The 20010-nt window shown below is 39.4% G+C and overlaps 1 protein-coding gene across 7 annotated transcripts in view; it reads right to left on the bottom strand.

Annotated features, from left to right (window-relative positions):
* Positions 1–20010, bottom strand: part of MATCAP2 (microtubule associated tyrosine carboxypeptidase 2) — an 89669-nt gene that overhangs the window by 57520 nt on the left and 12139 nt on the right. For 5 of the 7 annotated variants that reach the window (XR_009565277.1, XM_060305413.1, XM_060305414.1 and 2 more), the window contains exons 1-2: positions 17418–17703; positions 6933–7630 (exon numbers count right to left, since the gene is read on the bottom strand). Coding sequence is in view for 6 of the 7 variants with exons in the window: in XM_060305413.1 (XP_060161396.1) it covers positions 6933–7630; positions 17418–17442 (723 nt within the window). In the remaining variant the exon portion in view is untranslated. Of the gene's footprint in view, positions 1–6932; positions 7631–17417; positions 17704–20010 lie in introns of those variants that run through there. The other 2 variants (XM_060305415.1, XM_060305416.1) reach the window with 2 other exon arrangements.

Genomic DNA, 20010 nt, shown 5'->3' with positions numbered 1-20010 from the left:
AAGATACATTGAGAAGTTTAATGTGACATTCACATGAATTTAAGATAAAACATTTTTTTGCTCACACCCTGATTTCCTTGGTTATTCTTTACATTTCAGCGGTTAGGTTACTGTCTTAGTAACCTCAGTTTGAAAAGTATACACCTGAATTGTCAAGGTCAATATACATTGTAGAAAGAACTGCATTGAAATGGTTTTTTTCCACTAGGTTTTGTAGTTAGAGAAACAAGTTTCACTTCATTTGGAAAGTTAATTTTAACAAACCAAAATGTCTGCCAATTACGTTGAGTTAATAAAGCATGATGTCTGAAGTAAAAGAATTTTCAGTTAACACAGCTGGCAGAAACTCTGAGCTTTTCTGTGATTAACATGTAACGTGGAAGGTTAGCTAAATGTTTTTACAAAATACATGACAACTGGATACATAGTATGACATGAAATGGAATCTTGATTTGATTAGCCATAGTATTTTGGGGCACAGAACTTAGGAGAGATGTGTGTGGTCCTAGAAAGGGCTCTCAAGGATCATTTAGTCTATTTCCCTCAATATATATATAGGGAAAATGAAGCAGACACTGTGCAATGATTACATGAGTACATAGCATGGGGGCAAAAATAAAAATAGAAACATTCTGTAACATAGCGTGCAAGGGAAACCTCAGAGATCGAGTCCATCTCTCTCCTATAGAGCAAGAGTCCTAAAAATCAATCATAAGTCAAAGAATATTTTTAAAAGAAGGCAATTCTTGAATTTCTTAATTACATTTACAAGTCTAACAAACCTCTTATTTAAGACAGTAATTCTTACAAACAGCTATAAGACCCATTTCTCTATTGGCTAAGAGGGTTATATTTCAAGATATTGTAAAGATTAACAAGAACATCTTTAAGGAGTGCTTTGATATGCTAAGATGGAAAGATGAAAAAGATATTTTACTGTATGTTTTTGACATCGATTTTTTCGCAAATATATCTGCACATTTCTTCTAGTAACTACAAGTCTAACATCTGTTCTTCTTTACACTACCATTCCTCAATACTTAATCCCCCATCTTTCCTAACCGCATCTTTTCCTCCAGAGGTTACAATATAAGATGCCTGGAACCAAATAAGAGATTTCAAAAAGCTTTCTGCTTTATAAATCACTTCGGTGGATTATTTTCACTTAGATGGTGGACTTTAAACATCACTTCCTTCTACAATCTCCATTTCATGCCACTGTTTGTGGCTTTTGCTACTGCTGTGTTTCCTACTTACTATGGCTGGTACAGCATTGCCACACCAGGCAAGCTAAGATGACTGCCCTGATGAGAACTATTTGATAGGGAGGGAACAGGGAATAATCTTTCCATTTTAGCTAATTCATACAAATATTTCCTTCCATTAATATGGGTAATCAAAAACTGTATTTGCAAATAACTATTTTGAAAAATATAAAGTCTTAGGAATAGGAAAACAATGGGAATACTACTTCACTGAAGAAATTTTTGAAAGCTCTTTTTAATTATTTTGTTTCAGTTGAAAATACCTAATTTTAATCTTAACCCTCTTGTCAATACTTGGTTGTGTATACTCCACATGAAACAGAAAGGAAATAGATGAAATGCAATGATGAGGACGTTGGTCAACAGAGAAAAGGTATATATTGCGGGAGCTGTAATGGAAGGGATGTTTCTGCTTTGTTCCCTGGCAGACTCAAAGGGGCATGAAGAGAGAAATTAGCCACCTACAACGTTGTGGACAGCCTTTTTGGGGCATCCTTATATTTGCCTCTTTCAAATATTTACTCAGTTTACAGACTAGGCACCCAGTTTTAACTTTGCTACTCTTCCTAAGGCACTAAATAACTATGTACTATGAGTTGAGATTGAAGCTGTAGCGGAAAGATGAGGATGGGTGCCTGAACAGGAAGAAGGTAAATACGCTTGTCTTAAAGCTTCCAAAAGACAGTAATTAATAATCACTGTTTCATAGGTGTATCACAAAGAGCAAAAAAAAAAATCTTCCAAGTCCCTATAATCAGTTTCTACCAAAGGCATCCTTGCCAGCTAAGTGAGGCTCTTTTGACCTGGTACCCTTTGAGTGCAGGGGGTGCACTGGGGTTAGAAAAGCCTGGTTGAAACCATTTTGTGAAACAGTGGTAAGCTGGAGTCCAGCCATGCTGTCTTGTCAGAGCTGACTGAATTTTTATTAATTTGCATGACAGTGATGTTACATTGCTTGAAACTGGTCCTGGTGGAAGTATTTATACCACGGAAATGGAGAGCTAGTTTGCCAACATACCTTTGTGTGGAAGACAACAGAGTGCTTGAGAAAGACTCCTGGTTCTGCAACTTAAGATCCAAGTCAAGAAAGCGACTGCACTTCTCTAGATACTACTAGTATTGTACCTCATAATAGGTGAAAAGTACACAGCATACAGAGTAACAAGCAAATATTAAGCACTCTATTAACGTTGTTATAATTTTTCATATATAGATAGTTCATGTGACTTTGTCCTTAAATTTCAAAGCAATTTTAATGGAATAACAAAGGCGCAAGGGTCCTGAAAAAAAGGCAGTGTGAACAATTTCATAATAAAACACGTATGCTTTTTTTGTTCATTCTTTCCCAGCTACCCTCCATGCAACATTTCTAACTTAGCATACATTTAATTTACTTGAACTTCTAAGACAAATATCACACAACTAAAAAGTATTAGAGGAGTACTGTATTATAATGCGGAAGAAGAACCCCATGCTTATGGTAAACATCAACTCTATTGTATGAATGTGAGCCCCAGGCTCAATTTGTGAATGGCACCTTGTGGAATGGTGCAACACAATGGCCCTTTACAAAGCTGTAAGAAGCCAGACCTTGTAACTGATCAGGAATCTCAAACTGACTACTAATACAGCCCATGGAGATGTTTTATTTGGACAGTACAGAGTTTTTTCTTTTAAAATCTGAAGGTAAATGCCTTTAAAAAAAATCAACTTAAAGCCCACCACTCCCCATTTCTGATATCCAGGAAAGTCTGGAGGAAACAAGAAGCAGCTTCAAGAGTCTTCTCACAATGAAGTCACAGAATGCAATTAACTTCTCCAGCAACTGAGTTGTAAGAACATGTAAAGATTTGTCTACCAAGGAAACTTATTACACACTCACTGCCCAAGGTTTTTATTATCAGCTGGTCACATAAGCACCCTATGCCTAGCACATTCTAAAATTCCAGACTCCCTAAAGGAAAAGAAGTATTTAACATAAAACATACTGTTTGCACAATTTAGGCACAGCAAGCTACTCTTATCATTTAGGGTAAGTTTTATTTCAGTGTAGGAAACTGTTTACCAGTCAAGTTCCCAGACGCCAGGCACAGGTTAATCTTGCAAGCAGGCCTTTCTAAGGATGGCAGTCTCAGGCTTGTTCTGTTAACTCCTTCTGCACCCCTTTACCTTTTCTTCCCTGACAGCCAGAGGGGTAGCCTCAGCCCAGGGTCCCTACCCAACACAGCAAAGTCTTCCTTCTCTCCCCATTTACCAATCACTAATGAGCCCCACTGCTCCAGTTTTGTTAACAAATAAGAACATAATTCAAACTTTACCTTATCAAGCCAAACAAAAGTTGACTTATTTCCCATATGTTATTAAATATCACTCTACTAATCAGGGCTTCCAGTTAGCAGGATCCTAGCCATAATCTACAATGAGACACGATTCCAGCTAGAGGTGGAATATCAGTCATTTAAACTACCCATTGGCTTTATCCATAAATATGTAATCTCCATTTGACTGTTGGAAATACTGCCATGGACTCCCAACACTGCCCTGAAGACCCTTCTCATCTCTCACTTCCAATCTTGTTCAACAATGTGCTGGGTCTAAGGCCATACGGATTTTATATCTAGGTTTCCCAGGATGGTCAGTCACAGAGAAGTAAGGCAGAAAGTGTACTGGCTGCCAGTTGACTGCTCAAATGTGCCACTAAGGATTTACTTCTGACCCACTAGTGAGCAGGCACCTGACGCTGGACAGCTTTCAGCATTCTCTCATCCTAGATCCCTTCTTCAGCATCCAGGAAGCACTGCACTCTTTCCTGCAAAGGTCCACAACCTCAGAAAACAGACATTTTCAGTTTCTGTCCCAAGGGTTGGGGAGCTGAGGCCCACCATGGCTGCCAGCAAGAGGCTAAGCAGGGTTCAGCAGGCTCCACCTGGAGTTATATTCAAGTCCTGCAGCCCATGCTAGATGCTCTGAACCACCTAAAGGGCCTAAGTGCCTCCTGAGGAAACTACTGCCTGGACCAGAAAAAAACTGAGTCCTGGAACTCCTTGACATTGACAGGGCAATCAATTAGGAATGACCAGGACCTGAGCACTACCTTAGTTCCACTATGGTAGACTTATCTCTGCATGGATTTAGCATTGTTCTGCCTATCTGTACACTAAAGAGGACCGCGGTCACTCTCCAACAACAGTATAGATTGCCTGCCTTGGAAAGATCCAGATTGTGAAACTTGAGAGACTGTCAGCTAGGGGTTGGCAAGGCCTCAAGGGTGGAGGCCAGAGACAAATGGGCTACTCAGCCATCCTGGCCCCTCTGTGTGCATTTCTGAATCCTGAAACCAGCCCTGAAGCTGCTGCTTTAGCTTCACAGCTGGGGAGGGGAAGGATGTATCATGTCAGAATTCATTCAGATGCTAAGTAGGAACTTAAGCATATTTTATGGGGGTCTTGTTCCGATAAATCTCCCTTATTTGATTAAAGTGGTTTGAAAAGTACATTTGGCATTTGCTGCAATCATTCTCCCAAATGGTAGCAATTGAAGTACCAGCCAGCTAGGACTGCTGGTGCTGTTTAGAAGCCTCAAACAACCCAAGCATAAGAAGCTGGAATTGGGTTAAAATAAAGATTGTAGAGCCAGAAACCAAGCACTGTCAGTTCTCAGTCTTTGGAGCTGCTGATGCCAGAAACCAAGCACTGTCAATTCTCAATCCCTGGAGCTGCTGATGCTTCCTAACTCCCATCCAAGAAAATGAAAGAGCATTCATTTTGACCTAATGGTGGGAAATCCCTTTCCCAACTGGTAGGGCTTGCAGTAGGACTCCAAATTAAAGAAATCTGGTAAAGAAATCTCAGCTGTCTCTTTCAGCATTGAGGGGGAAAAAAACAAATAGGATTTTTATAATTACCATAAATTTTAAGTGAGTGAAAGCCCTATTCAATCAATTGCAATTTCCACACCAAAAAAAGAAAAAAAATCATAAAATCACTGCCAAAATAATAGCTGACCTTTTTATTAGTGTTTAGCACAATTTCATATTTCAATAAAAAGGGAATGTAATACACACTACTATATATAAAATAGATAACTAATAAGGACCTACTGTATAGCACAGGGAACTCTACTCAATACTCTGTAATGACCTATATGGGAAAAGAATCTAAAAAGGAGTGTATATATGTATATGTATAACTGACTCACTTTGCTGTACACCTGAAATGAACACAATATTGTCAATCAACTATACTCCAATTAAAAAAAGGGGGGGTGTACCTTCAAAAAAATAGCAGCAGTAGAAAAGGCTTTTTCTAACAAAGGAAAATAAATAGCAAGATTAAAATTGTTTTAATCTTAGAATAAGCTTTACATAATGGCTTTAAAAGCCTGGTCAGATTCCATGTAATTTATAACAAACAATAAAAAATTTGCTGGCTGCAAGTCCAAAGAACTTGCACTGCAGCAAAATGTTAAAATAGGGCATTTGCCAAAGGCAAATGGAATCACGCAGCTTCACCTAGCCTACAGATTTTCAATCACTGACAAAGCCAAGTTGCACCTAATGCGTTATAAAAACCTGTACAAAAATAATTTAACCAAATGTAGTCTGCTTTTATGATCTCAACTCTGTGCCCTGAAGGTAAACATCAGCCAACTTCTCCTCAAATAAAGTGGATTTTTTTTTTTAGAAGATGTTGGGGGGTAGGAGTTTTTATTAATTAATTAATTTATTTTTGCTATGTTGGGTCTTCGTTTCTGTGCGAGGGCTTTCTCTAGTTGTGGCAAGCGGGGGCCACTCTTCATCACGGTACACAGGCCTCTCACTATCGCGGCCTCTCTCGTGGCGGAGCACAAGCTCCAGACGCGCAGGCTCAGTAGTTGTGGCTCACGGGCCTAGTAGCTCTGCGGCATGTGGGATCTTCCCAGACCAGGGCTCGAACCCATGTCCCCTGCACTAGCAGGCAGACTCTCAACCACTGTGCCACCAGGGAAGCCCAATAAAGTGGATTTTGAAGTTTATTAAGACCTTAACACACAAAACTGTGTGCTAAGTATCTAAACTGAGCAATTTGGAAAGTGTTGCTTATATCATCCACATCGTGATTTGCTACGCTTGAAGATAATTTTTTAAATTCCATTATTTTCTTCTTTAAATGAGTACTTATATATTTGATGATTATTAACAATTTCAGTAAAGCATTAAAAAGTTCTTTGGCAAGTATCAAGCCTAGTCCCCAAAATGCCTTTAGGGGCCTAAGCAAGCTGAGAATGTAATATAACAGGGAGAACCAGAGATACTGCATGCTCCATCTAACGCATTCAAAATCAAAAAGAAAACAAACACTTGTCTGTGGGCTGACGAATGGGCCATAAGTTTGTAACTCCCAAATGAAAGCTTGGAACCAGAATCTGAAGCTTTTTCCTAACATAGTTGCTTCCTAACACAACGTCTATATAATAGATTCTTTATAGATTTTGATTAGTGCAAAGTAGTTTACATATGAACTGTGACACTCACCTGGAGATTTCTTGTCACATATTTACATGTCCTGGATGGGAGTTAACTATAAATAATTGGAATATTTTAAAACAACATTTTTGGCTTTCTATACGATGGCAAATAATTGTTTTCATTACATAAAATGAAATACTACTACTGAAGTAGCATTTTACCTGCTTAAGAAACCGGTCAGTTGCGTTGCTGTGCTTGGCTAACACACTTGGCAGAGAAGGATTAGCATATTCAAACTGAGGATTGTAGGTATAGTCAGACTTAAAGAATCTCACTTTTTCTTTCTCCAAGTTGGTGGGCTTTATAGCACTCAGTATACAAAATTTCTTTCCAGAAAAGTCATCTCCTTTTTCAAAACTTCTAGACAGCTGAGGCTGCACCTTTGGCTTTGGAAGAGTGGAGAAGTGGCGTCGCTTGACCTTTCTTTCATTTTTGGGTTTAGGTGGCAGTACTGTGCTGTTTCCTGTAACAGAGATATCATGTGTAAACTTTACAGGACTTGACACTGAACTAGTGACAAAAACAGCAGGCTGCCTTTCTAGGCAGTACCAAGTATCACTGCTCATCACAGGCACTGGGGCTTTCATCTTGCGAAGATCTTTACTACGTGAAGAGCTAGATTTGCTGGGTTTTCTACATCTTTTGGAGTAGGTGGAGGAAGACTGTTTTTGTGAATGATGCTTTTTCTCCTCTTTGCTCTGTAGTAGGACATTGTAACTACTGGTTCCAGTTGTGAAAATGTCCTTTAGTATTCCAGGAGATAAATGTGAAATGCTTCCTTTGCTGCCAATAATCAAGGACTCTTCTGCATTTAGAATAGACTTCTTAGCAAGTTCTTGCTCAGGCCAGTGAAGCTTTTCTGTGTTAATAAACAAAATCAAAACAAAAGAAATAACAAAAGATACCAGATGAAGCAAATTGCTTATTATGTGAAAAGTATTCTGAAGGTTCTGTAAACTTTATAATTTTGCAACAATTTTTAGAAAAGACATTTTTAATATTAAGACTATATTACTAAACTTTGGGTAAGCTAGACACGGTCACTTCTATAAGAATGTACATATGTTAAATTATCTATAAAAATCCTCAGCTTCAAACCATTTAGATGACCAAAGTCTAATCTAGATGTGAGATAATATACATAAATAATCTGAACACTCAACTCTACCAAGAATGTGGATTTCGTAGAAAGGATATAGTTTAATAGTATTACCAATATCAAAGTAAAATCCAAGGCATTTTCAAAGTCAATACAATCTTGAAATCTGACACTATATATAAAGGTAGCCATCAGTAAAAGAAGGACAACACTGTCTTACATATCTCAAAAAAATTTTAAAATTAAATAAATGATATGTGCACATTCAAGCACGTTTTAGTAATGTCACTCAATATTTATTAGTTGCTTTTCTTAATTTTAGGCTATAGGTTAAGATTAAAGAAAATCAAGTTTTTTCTTGCCAAGACTTAAAAAAATAATTACTATGTGAGATATCAGTATATCAAATGCCAAATTAAGGAGAGGTCAGTTTTGCCTTTAGATCTCAAAAGTGCTTTAAAGAGGTAAGAATAACTTGAAATATTGTTGCTTATGTACTGTTTTAAAACTGTATTGATTTGCATTCTTTCATTCCACAAATACAGGAATACTGCTAATAGATACATGGATCTGAAAAACATCTGTATAAATACATTGCTCTTGCCTTCAACCAGCTTCTAATCTGGCTCTGAAGGTAAGGCAGTCCTATGAAGATTTGAGTACTAATACGAGGTAGTATAAGCTTAAATGTGAAAAACAAAAGATACAGACAATAACCTAGGGTTCAGGGAAGGAAGAGAAACATTTGAGAGGATTTCAGGTAAACCCTTAAGAGCTTTCAGATTCAATTCTAAACTGACAAAAGTGTTTGAGTTTGTCTTAAATCCTGGTATTTGAACTCCTATCTGACCATGTCTGCTTATAAACCCTTTCTAAATCCTTTCTGCAAATGTGATACATGATTCTCTCAACCACCTCTCTTTTCTAAGTCTCATGGATCCTTATGCCTCTAGCCCTCAACCTCTGGCTCCTACTATGGAGGCAATTTCAACGCTAGCTGACTTGGACAGCTGCCTTCCTTGCCAAGAAAGAGACAATTTATTTAATTCCATTTTAAAAAAAACTGTTTATCCACATAGATCTGTCACTCACTCACTCAAGATTAGACATTCAGGGATCCTTTCTATAATAAGTAGTAATAAATAATAATAATAGCAGCCACTATTTGTTGACACATTTATGTGAATTTGGGATTTCACCAAAAACCTTGCATGTTATATCACTTAAGCTTCAGAAGTGTTAAGTAATGTGCTCAAGGTTATACGACAAGAAAGTAGCGAAGAGCAAACTGCGATTCGAATGCAGATGTGTCTGATTACAGAGTCCATGCTCATTCTATTATATAAGGTCATTCATTCAATTATCAACAGACATTCAGTATTAAGTCTGCTACATGCACAGCACTACATCTTTTCTTCCTCTGTACAAACACAGCACCCTAGTAAGACACAGTAATCTGAATAACTGATGTATTCAATACTAAGATAGGTAACAGGACCATGTGTTATTCATGTTTCTCTTTCCAACATCTAGCAAGGTAACTGGTAGATATTCAATAAATGTACAATGAATAAATAAGTGAATGAATGAATGGCACAACCCTAAACATGCCATTCTCTGACCACTTTAGATATACAGGTATTTGTAGTTCTGGAACCATTCTATATTTCTATGAGGAGGTGACTGTAGAAGTGGAAATATAACCTGGAAGACCTTGAACCAGTGGTTCTCAAATGAGAGCAACTGTGCCCTCCAGGGGACATTTGGTTGTCACAATTAGGGAGGGATGCTACTAGCATCTTGTGGGTAGAGGTCAGAGATGAGGTTAAACATCCTTCAATACATAGGACAGCCTCCTACAACAAAAATATTCATCCTAAAATAATGCCACGGTAGGGAAACCCTGCACTAAAAGTTTTTAAAGCCCAGAAGTCTTAGGGTTTAGGGTAAAGAAACAGTATGAGGTCAAAAGTAGATAATAAACAATCCAAATATGTAAGGTACTTAGAAGTCCTTCTAGTTAACATTTTCTAGGCCAACATATGAAATTTGAATTCTGCTGTCTAAAGGTAACATGAAAGTATAAACTTGCAGGGGCTAAATAAAATGTCTACTACATGGACAAGCCTGAGAGATAGGAACTAGACTGCACAGGGTCATGCTGAAGGTTGATTGTACAAAGAAGCCATTCAATAATGTGAATAAACAGAACAAACAAAACTTTCATCAATGGCTGGTAAGTCCCAGATCCTCAGGGGTTTCATACTTAAGTGTTGCCATCTGATAGTCAAAATTGGGTAGGATGGGCAAACATAGGCTAAGGAACACAAGCTGCAGTCCAAATGCCCAAGAACAATGTCGGTGTCCCTAACAAGACACCACAAGTTTAGGAGACGAGAGGTGATAATGAAAGTCAGACTGAAACAGACACTGAAAGGAAAAGAGCAAGAGAACTGAGATAAGAATAAGGGTATCACAAACGGAGAAAAGTTGGTTAAGGACTAGGCACAGCCAGGAAGGTAAAAGGAGGTAATCAGGTTTTTCTCGTTTGGTCTTCATAATAAAAAGGGGGAATTTAATAATAAAAAAAAAGGGTGGGAATTTACCTCAAATTAAAATCAGTTAACAAAACTACTCTGAAGAATTCCTAATTTGGGTGGTTTGTTACAGGTATATTGATTTTTTTTTTAAAAAAGAATATTCAATGTAAAAAGTGCTTTCTTTGGTTCCTAAGACTCAGTAGCTCTGTTGATCAAAGAGCTGCGTTCATAGAGTTTTCTGTTGTTTTGTCATAAAGCATCTACATTCTTAATTCTGTCCCATCTCAAACAACCTATACACTTCAGGATACTTAAACAAAAGTCCTAAACCAGCTGCCAAAACACTCAAGGAGGAATTGGGGAAGTGGGAGAGAAATTACAGTGTGTGCATGACAGAACCCCTTCCCCCCTCCCAGGAGTTGCAGCATTTCAGTTCACTTGCTAATTATCTACCTGAGAGGTTTAGCATCAGTCCTTTTTAAGCTCCATCTGCTCATAAGTAGTCTGGGAGTACCAATGGTGTATCTATTTAGTAAATGTCAATCCTGCCAAATGCTGATATCCCATGAAGTTCATAAATGTGGGGAACGTGGACCTTCAAACAACTCTTACAAGATAGATATAAATTAATTTCTCAGAGTCATGCTAATCTTATTTTAGTTGTATTAAGTACTAGAAAACCTAAAATACTGTTTTTGTCATTTTAAATACTACTACTGTTTAAGAAAAACAACCTTTAAAACAGGCTTAAGAACATAATAAAAGGACAAGAAGAAGAGTTCAATGAAGAACATCCTATTCTCCTAACTCCTTTTTTCCTGAAAAATCAAAACTTTAAGCATAAGCAGCCTTCTTTGGGGGCAAGTGTAACTCATTTTCTCTCATAAAAGTAATAAAATAAATAAAAATCATACTCTCATATTAAAAGTCACTATTTAATGTAACATTTTAGCCACCAGCAATCTGCTTCACTATAACCTTGGAGAAAATGAAAATAACTTGTTGATCAAAGAAGTCATTCACCCCAAAATGATTACCCATATTGAGGGAAAAAAGGAAAATAATATTACATTAAAATTGATAGTATATTCACAAGTGGATGACTATATTGAAATTACCAACACAATGAAAGCTGAATTTGTATCTAGAACAGGAGTAAAGAATACCAGGATTCCTGGCTTCCATTCCCAACTCTTTCAATAACCTCTCTGTAATAGTGGCCTTCATCACTAAACCCATCAGCGTCTCCTGATTCTCATCTAAAGGAATGGAAGAAAGAGGGGAACACTGCTCACTAAACTCTTAGTGTTTCACAACTGAATAGGTGAGGTTTCACAGTAGTTACAAGGTCTCTGGCTGAAAGGAAGATCAGATCATCAGAAACAAAGCCTGCTGGAAAATACCATTCAACCAATTTTGACCCATAAAATGGCAATTTCATATGGTTCACTTATACTTATGAAACCTGAGAACCCGGGGTAATTTTATACCACAAAACGATAGGGTGCTTGATTACAAACAGAAGAAGAGGCAAAATAAAACAATTCCCAAACAAGATAAACACTTTAGTTTTGCCAAGCTGTTCATCATTACTTAAACTCAAATGATCTAACATCTGTCAACAGCAGAAAGGATGAGTAAATTGTGGTATATTCATACAATAGAATACTATATGGCAATGAAAAAGAACAAACTGAGTTTGCAAGCAACAATATAGATGAATCTCAAAGACAATACTGAGCAAACAAAGCTAGATCAAGAGACTACATACTGTATAAATCCATTTATATGTGGTCCAAAAACAGGCAAAACTTGGGACTTCTCTTGTGGTGCAGTGGTTAAGAATCTGCCTGCCAATGCTGGGGACACTGGTTCAATCCCTGGTCTGGGAAGATCCCACATAATGTGGAGCAATTATGCCCGTGTGCTACAACTACTGAGCCTGCAGGCCTAGAGCCCGTGCTCCTCAATAAGAGAAGCCACCGCAAGGAGAATCCCGAGTACCACAACTACAGAAAAGCCTTTGCACAGCAATGAAGACCCAACGCAGTCAAAAATAAATAAATTAGAAAAAAAAAACAAAACAGGCAAAACTAATGTATGGTATTAGAAGGCAGAATAGTGCTTATCTTTGAGGAAGGGGTTATAACCTGGGAGGAGGTACCAGGGTACTGGGGGCTAGAAAGCTATCTTGTTCTGCACAGTGGTTACATATGTACAGATTCATCAGGCTGCCCATTTAAGACTCAAGCACTTTACTGAATGTAAGTTACACTATAATTTTTAAACTGGTATATTTAAAAAAATCAGTATCTTTGAAAACATTTATTGCCCAATTTGTCTGCATTATAACAGGTAATCTTTTAATTATAATACCTCCAAATTCAACATCATCCAATATAGTTTCTCAGCTGTAAGTAAACAGAGAGATGAAAAGGCACTGCTAGTATCATTCAAGAACTGAGAAACTCAGCTATACTTCAGGATTCTTAAAAATGTCACAGCCCCGGTTAGGGGCACTTCAGTGTTACTCTATCAGCAGCAAGGACTCTTATAATGTGATACTATTGTTTTTTGGTCAGAAACTGCTTGTGGTGGTGTGCTTTTGCAGTTAGAAGCATGCAGGGTATTCTATAATGCTGGGAAATGATGGTCTGTGGCAAAAGAAAATGCATTCAATACCATCTAAAACAACAGTGAACATGCGAGAAAAACTTCCCCAGGCTTTCCACTTAGGGTGAAGAGAAAATCCTAATCATGGCACATGAGGTCACTCATGGTCAGGTCACTCTGCCTCTCTGGCCCCATCATGCACAATGCTCCCCCTTAATCAGTCCACTCTAGCTTCCCTTCATTTTGTCAATCCCTCACACTCACCACTCCCTCTCCAGACACAAAACATCTTCATATTCTGTTCCCTGTGTTTGAAGAGCCCTCCCCTGTCCTCTCTGTTAGCTTAATCCCTATTCATCCTTCAGTTCAAGTATCACTTGTTCAGGAAAACTTCCCTGGAAGGTTCTTTGACTCACTTGTCACGGTTGCAGTCTTACATTTGTTTATATGATGGCCTTCCTCATCACTGAAATTATAAGTCCCATTATGGCATACATCTATGTTTGTTTCTGCTCACTCACTGCCCTGAGAGGTAGCCAAGGAAACAGAATATTTGAGAGGAGAGAAAGGATTCAGGACTTGAATGCCTGAAGGTTGAGGCAAAAATCATACCAGGACGCATAAAAATGTGAAACAATTAGTGATGTTGAAGATAAATTTTAATGGCAGGTGCCTACTGCTGTAGGACAGACAGGAGCTATGTGCCTAAGTGTATTCATCCCACATGGCCAAACACTGCTCTTAAGACTTTTGTCTCCAGTAGTTTTAAACATTCACTTTTGTTACAAAGGAGCTTCATTTCCAGATGATTAATCACTTCTTATATCACATACAAGATACAGGCAGTAGGAATTCATAAAATAACATAATCTTATATGGCTTCTGATAGCATTTTGTTACTCACTTAATGAGCTAGATGTCGTCTTCTATTTTGAAACAATTTTATAGTCAAGTACAATATGATCTTTCCAGGCAAAAATTAGACTTGCCTGTGATAAAAACTTAACAGCACCTGGAGTAAACTATCAGCTAATGTACCACTGATGTTAAATGAGATACACATGTTGAATTTTGTGGCTTAAATCAACACATAGTCATTTAAACAAGGGTTCTGACTTTCCTAGTGGTTGAGAAAATGGGCTTTGGAATGGAGCTTCTCTGATTTGAATCTTGGCTGTTTATTAGCAGCTGTGACCTTGAGCAAGTTACTTAACATCTTTGTGCTGCAGTTTCCCTATCTGTAAAATGGGATACTATTACTATGTACCTCACAGTATCAGTAGGAGGATCAAAAAAGGTAATATATGTGAAGTGCTGAGAACAATGCTGGCTTGTACTAAGCAGGTGTTAACTATCAGTATTATTATATTCAATACTATATTCAGCTCCTATAGAAATACTCCATGGAATAATGTAAATGGGAAGATATTCAGAATCATGAAATTTGGATTTCCAAGGTAAACTTAACATTAAGTAATAAATTCTACATTCTAGAATCAACATTTTAGTGGCTTTAGTATAATAAACCATCTTCTTTAAAAAGCTATGAGAAGGTAATCTCTTCTGATTTGATCCCATTTCAAACAGCATATATAACATACAAATCTTTCTTTTTTATTTTACTTCTCCAATCAGTTCACCAGGATGTTATATTTAGATTATATTAAATCATGACTAATAAGTCAATAGTGAGTAAGATACTATATTGGAAGTGATTTCAGAAGTAATTGCTTCAGTCTTGAAATAAAACAATCAGTTTGCTCTATACTTATTTTAAAGCTGAAAAGAAATAAACACATTTCCATCAGTACCCTTACCACAAACAAGCATGCTCTTGATGCTAACCAGAAGAACATGGGCTTCTAAGATATCAATGAATGATGTGATAGTGAGGGAAAACGAGGGCATGCTTTCAGCTAAACTCTCTTCATAAAGTTTCTGGCCGTTGAAACTGGGCTTTCTGATATGTCAGCAAAATGCTAGGCATGGGGTTCTAGAACTATTCTTTTAACTAGTCAAGAAATTTATAAAAGAAATGGAGAAACTATTTTGAAAAACAGCCAGTCAGTTGTTTGTTTTGCGGTACGCGGGCCTCTCACTGTTGTGGCCTCTCCCGCTGCGGAGAAACAGGCTCCGGACGCGCAGGCTCAGCGGCCATGGCTCACGGGCCCAGCCGCTCCATGGCATGTGGGATCCTCCCAGACCGGGGCACGAACCCGTGTCCTCTGCATCGGCAGACAGATTCTCAACCACTGTGCCACCAGGGAAGCCCCAGTCAGTTGTTTTAAATGAGGCTTGAATTGTCTCAAATGACTATTTGAATTTTTATTGAACTACAGAAATACACTGCCAGATTATCTTATCTCAGGAAATGCAACATGCAGAGTTGGATTGATACGTCTATTGCCACTAAATTATGGGAAGAGAGCTGAGGCAGGAGGAGTGGGTCTACTATTTTAGAAAGTATCTCTCCTCAAACTTCCAACTCTGCATATTGAAAAACAGGAGATCCACTTTGTTGCTAACTGGTCAGATACCTGCTTTCTAAAACTAATATTATCATAATTGTATTTTTCCTCTACCATGATTGTTATGCTTTGGGGAAATCATCTTAATTGATGTTATCTCTAAATCGTTATCTAATAACCTTCACTAGTGTATTTTTCTAACTAGTATATTTTTTCTCCAGGGCAGTGGTTCTCAAATGGGGCGGGGGGGGGTAATTTTGCCCTCCAGGAGACATTTGACAATGTCTGGAGACATTTCTGTTTGTCACAACTGTGGGGGGGGGAGGAGGGTTACTAGCTTCTAGTGGAAGAGGCCTGGGATGCTGCTAAACATTTTGCAATGCACAGGACAGCCCACCGCAACAGTTATCCACCGACTCAACATTAATAGTGTCATGGTTGAGAGACTCTGTTCCAATACAAAAAGAAGATATGGTACTTTAAAGTAGCTTTCGGGACTTCCCTGGTGGCGCAGTTAAGAATCCGCCTGCCAAGGCAGGGGACACGGGTTCGAGCCCTGGTCCAGGAAGATCCCACATGCCACGGAGCAACTAAGCCCGTGCGCCACAACTACTGAGCTTGCGCTCTAAAGCCTGCGAGCCACAACTACTGACCCCACGTGCCACAACTACTGAAGCCCGCGCGCCTAGAGCCCATGCTCCGCAACAAGAGAAGCCACCGCAATGAGAAGCCCGAGCACCGCAACCAAGAGTAGCCCCCTCTCGCTGCAACTTCAGAAAGCCCGTGTGCAACAACAATGACCCAACGCAGCCAAAAATAAATTTTAAAGAATAATACCTTCCAATTTTCATTGTATTTTAAGATGAAAGAACAGGATCTACATCAAATCACTTTAAGAAAAAAAGTTAATGCCAATTTAAGTTGCCTCTTAAATCTTAGATCTTGTGATTGTCTGTTTCCTGACAACATAAATAACAATGAGATAAATCACAGCAATGTCATGACTGCACAAAATCAACTCCTCATTTTATAACCTGGAACATGAAATATAAAATTAAGACCATAAATATTTTCATTAAAAGTGAATTTTGTTATACAATTTAAAATTTTGCAGAAAAATGGTCTATTAGGTACACCGATGCCTTAAAGTAAAAAAATCTGGTCTTATTTTGAAGCCAGTTTCAAGATTAGACCTTTCCCTTTACTCTGCTGTTCTTCGGTGTTTTTAGTCATGATACTAGGTTATCAAGAACGCTGTCTTGCAGGAATGTTAGGCAGAATCAAATGATGGGAAAATGGCCTAGGAAATTATTCTAATATTGTGTAAGATAATTTTTAAATGATTAATATACACAGTTATTTTCTAAAAATAACAAAAGGCAAACAACTTTCTGACCTGGGGTCTAAACAAACATTTTTTGCGCTTGGTATAATACTTACTATAAAGTGACCTCTTAATATCAACTCAAAACGTTCTGATTTAAGAATAAAAGCATACATACAAAGAGTATAAATACTGATATACAGAGATGTGCTCTTTTGCTTAGCTCTGACTTCTGAACATTCTAGAAAGCTAGATCCTAGTGCACTACAATGCCTAATTACATATCTAATAAGCCTTGAAACAGAATTTAACAATATTTAGATTGTACATTTGTAGGGCCGATCTATTACACTTTACCTCACTACAGTCCACAGCACGCGCTTACTGATAATAAGTGACAAAAGGAAAAGGGACCGTTTTCTCTCTTCCCTGCACACCTTTTCCCTGAGCACCTTCCGCGGGTTCCGCACTGTTCAGGGAGCCGCGTTGAGCACCGAAGCCCACATGCTACCGTCACCTCGGCCTCCCGGTACTCGCCGCAAGCGGCCGGGACGACGCTGGCCGCTCCCGCCAGCCCAGGGGCCACCCTTCCTGGCACTCACCCGTCACGCGAATGGACTCCAGCATCGTCCCGCTGAGGCCGCGGGCGGCGGGCTCCGCGGGCGCTGGGGTCGAGGGCCAGACAGGAACCCGGCGGGCCGCCTCTAGCCTCCGGCAGTGCCTCAGACGCGGGCTCGCGGAGGAAGGTTGCTGTCGGCGACCGGGTTTAGGATAACGCGGGTAAGGACGGACGGAGACGTGCCGACAGAAAGCTGCAAGCAGCGTTCCCTCCAACCCGCAGGTGCTGAAAGGTACTCAAAGCCGCCCAACACTGGGCAGCTGCTCTTAGCGCCCGCCGGCGTGACGTTGCCGCTCCCCCGTTGCTAGGAAACGCGTGCCGTCCGCGTGCGCCGCGCTTCACGGAGCCTGCGCGCCGTTGGAGGCGCCAGAGATACTGCGTCCTGGCTCGCATGAAGAGAGGAGGAACTACAACTCCCGGAGTGCACAGCGCAGGCCCGTGCCTTGGGAGCTTGTGGGCTGGGCCCTGGGAGAGGCTCGGGTCTCCAGCCTTTCGTATAGACGCATTTTGACTGATCATCCCCGTAGACATTTGTGCGCTGTTCAAGGGGGCGTTAACAACTCAGTAGATTTTACAAGAGACAGGTGGCGTGACGCTCTGTCCCAGATGAGAATTACAAAACCAGTCTCCTCCGCCTTTTTGTTACCTTTCCAGGTGCAAAAAAGCTAACACAACTTCAGATTGCAGGTGGTAGTAATGAAGGTGCTGGAAGCTCAACTACATTTACCCAATGAGTACCCTGGCATAATATACTAAATACTAAAATACAAACTTTAATTTATGATTGTGCAGTTGACAGGGGCTGATTGTTGTTTTTGTTCATTATTGGGTGGGAAATGTGGAGACTATACCATTTAACGAACATTTTCTGAGAGCCTAACGGGTGCAAGGTTCTGAGACAGGCCTTGAGAACATCAACAAGGTAAGTGAAATAAGGTTGGAGCTTACAGTTGAGAAACTCATAAGATAGCATTGGCACTGTCAATTTTCAAAGCCACATTTTCCCTTTATCTTTCCTCAAGGTTGAGATAGGACATAGAAATAATTGTGGGATGTGTTTTCAAACTCAGGAACAAAAGGAAAGTTGAAGTTATGTCAGGGAAAATCATACTCTAAAAATGACAGAACAAGTGAGAATTTGTATCTTTTTCACCAATTAGGAGCATATGATGGAAATTTGACAGTATCACAGATAGTGCATAACCCCACATCCTAGTGTGTCAGAAAATCTTGTGAACACTATTTTCAAAATATATCCAGGATCCAGCCACTTCTCACTATCACCACTGCCACTTGTCTGGCTCAAGCCACCACAAGCTTTTGTCTGGATTATAACTGTAGCCTCCTAAATGAACCCCATATGTTTCCAATCTTGCCCTCTTTACTCTCAAAACTCAGTGGCCAGCATGATCCTGCTAAAAAGTCAGATAATGTCAGTTCTCTGTGAAAAACACTTCAATGGCTTCCTTTCTTACGTATGAGGTCCTTTAGGACCTAGCCTACTGCCATCTCTTTGGGCTCATCTCCCACTGCTCTCCTCCTTGGTCTCCTCCAGACACGCTGGCCTCCTAGATATTCGTCAGCTATGCCAAGCACTGTTTCACCTCATGACCAATGCAATTTGGGACCTCCCCTGCCTGGCATGCTCCCCCACCCCCAGCACCCACCCTGGCCTTAAGCCCACAGAACTAGCTCCTCCACTTCTCAGGAATTAATCCAAATGTCACTTCTCACTGAGGCCTTTCTTGGCCACTCAATTTAAAATTCCATTCCTTTCTCAGATTTCCTATACCCTTTCTCTGCTTTATTTTTTTTTTCCTTAGCACTTAACATTATATAATTTATTACATATTTTACTGATTTCTTTTTTTTAAAACATCTTTATTGGAGTATAATTGCTTTACGATAGTGTGTTAGTTTCTGCTTTATAACAAAGTGGTTCAGCTATACATATACAAATATCCCCGTATCTCCTCCCTCTTGTGTCTCCCTTCCACAATCCCTATCCCACCCTTCTAGGTGGTCACAAAGCACCGAGCTGATCTCCCTGTGCTATGCGGCTACTTCCCACTAGCTGACTATTTTACATTTGGTAGTGTATATATGTCCATACCACTCTCTCACTTCGTCCCAGCTTACCCTTGCCCCTCCCCATGTCCTCAAGTCCGTTCTCTATGACTGCGTCGTTATTCCTGTCCTGACCCTAGGTACTTCATAGGTCCATCCACCTCACTATAAATAACTCAGTTTCGTTTCTTTTTATGGCTGAGTAATATTCCATTACATATATGTGCAACATCTTCTTTATCCATTCACCTGTCAATGGACACTTAGGTTGCTTCCATGTTCTGGCTATTGTAAACAGAGCTGCAATGAACATTGTGGTACATGACTCTTTTTGAATTATGGTTTTCTCAGGGTATATGCCCAGTAGTGGGATTGCTGGTCATATGGTACTTCAATTTTTACTTTTTTAAGGAAGCCTCATTCTGTTCTCCATAGTGGCTGTATCAATTTACATTTGCACCAACAGTGCAAGAGGGTTCCCTTATCTCCACACCCTCTCCACCTTTTTT

Source organism: Globicephala melas, chromosome 9 (genome assembly GCF_963455315.2).
Source record: "Globicephala melas chromosome 9, mGloMel1.2, whole genome shotgun sequence".
NCBI lineage: Eukaryota > Metazoa > Chordata > Mammalia > Artiodactyla > Delphinidae > Globicephala > Globicephala melas.
Note: the sequence above shows the minus strand (reverse complement) of the source record. Positions and strands in the feature narration are given on the sequence as shown.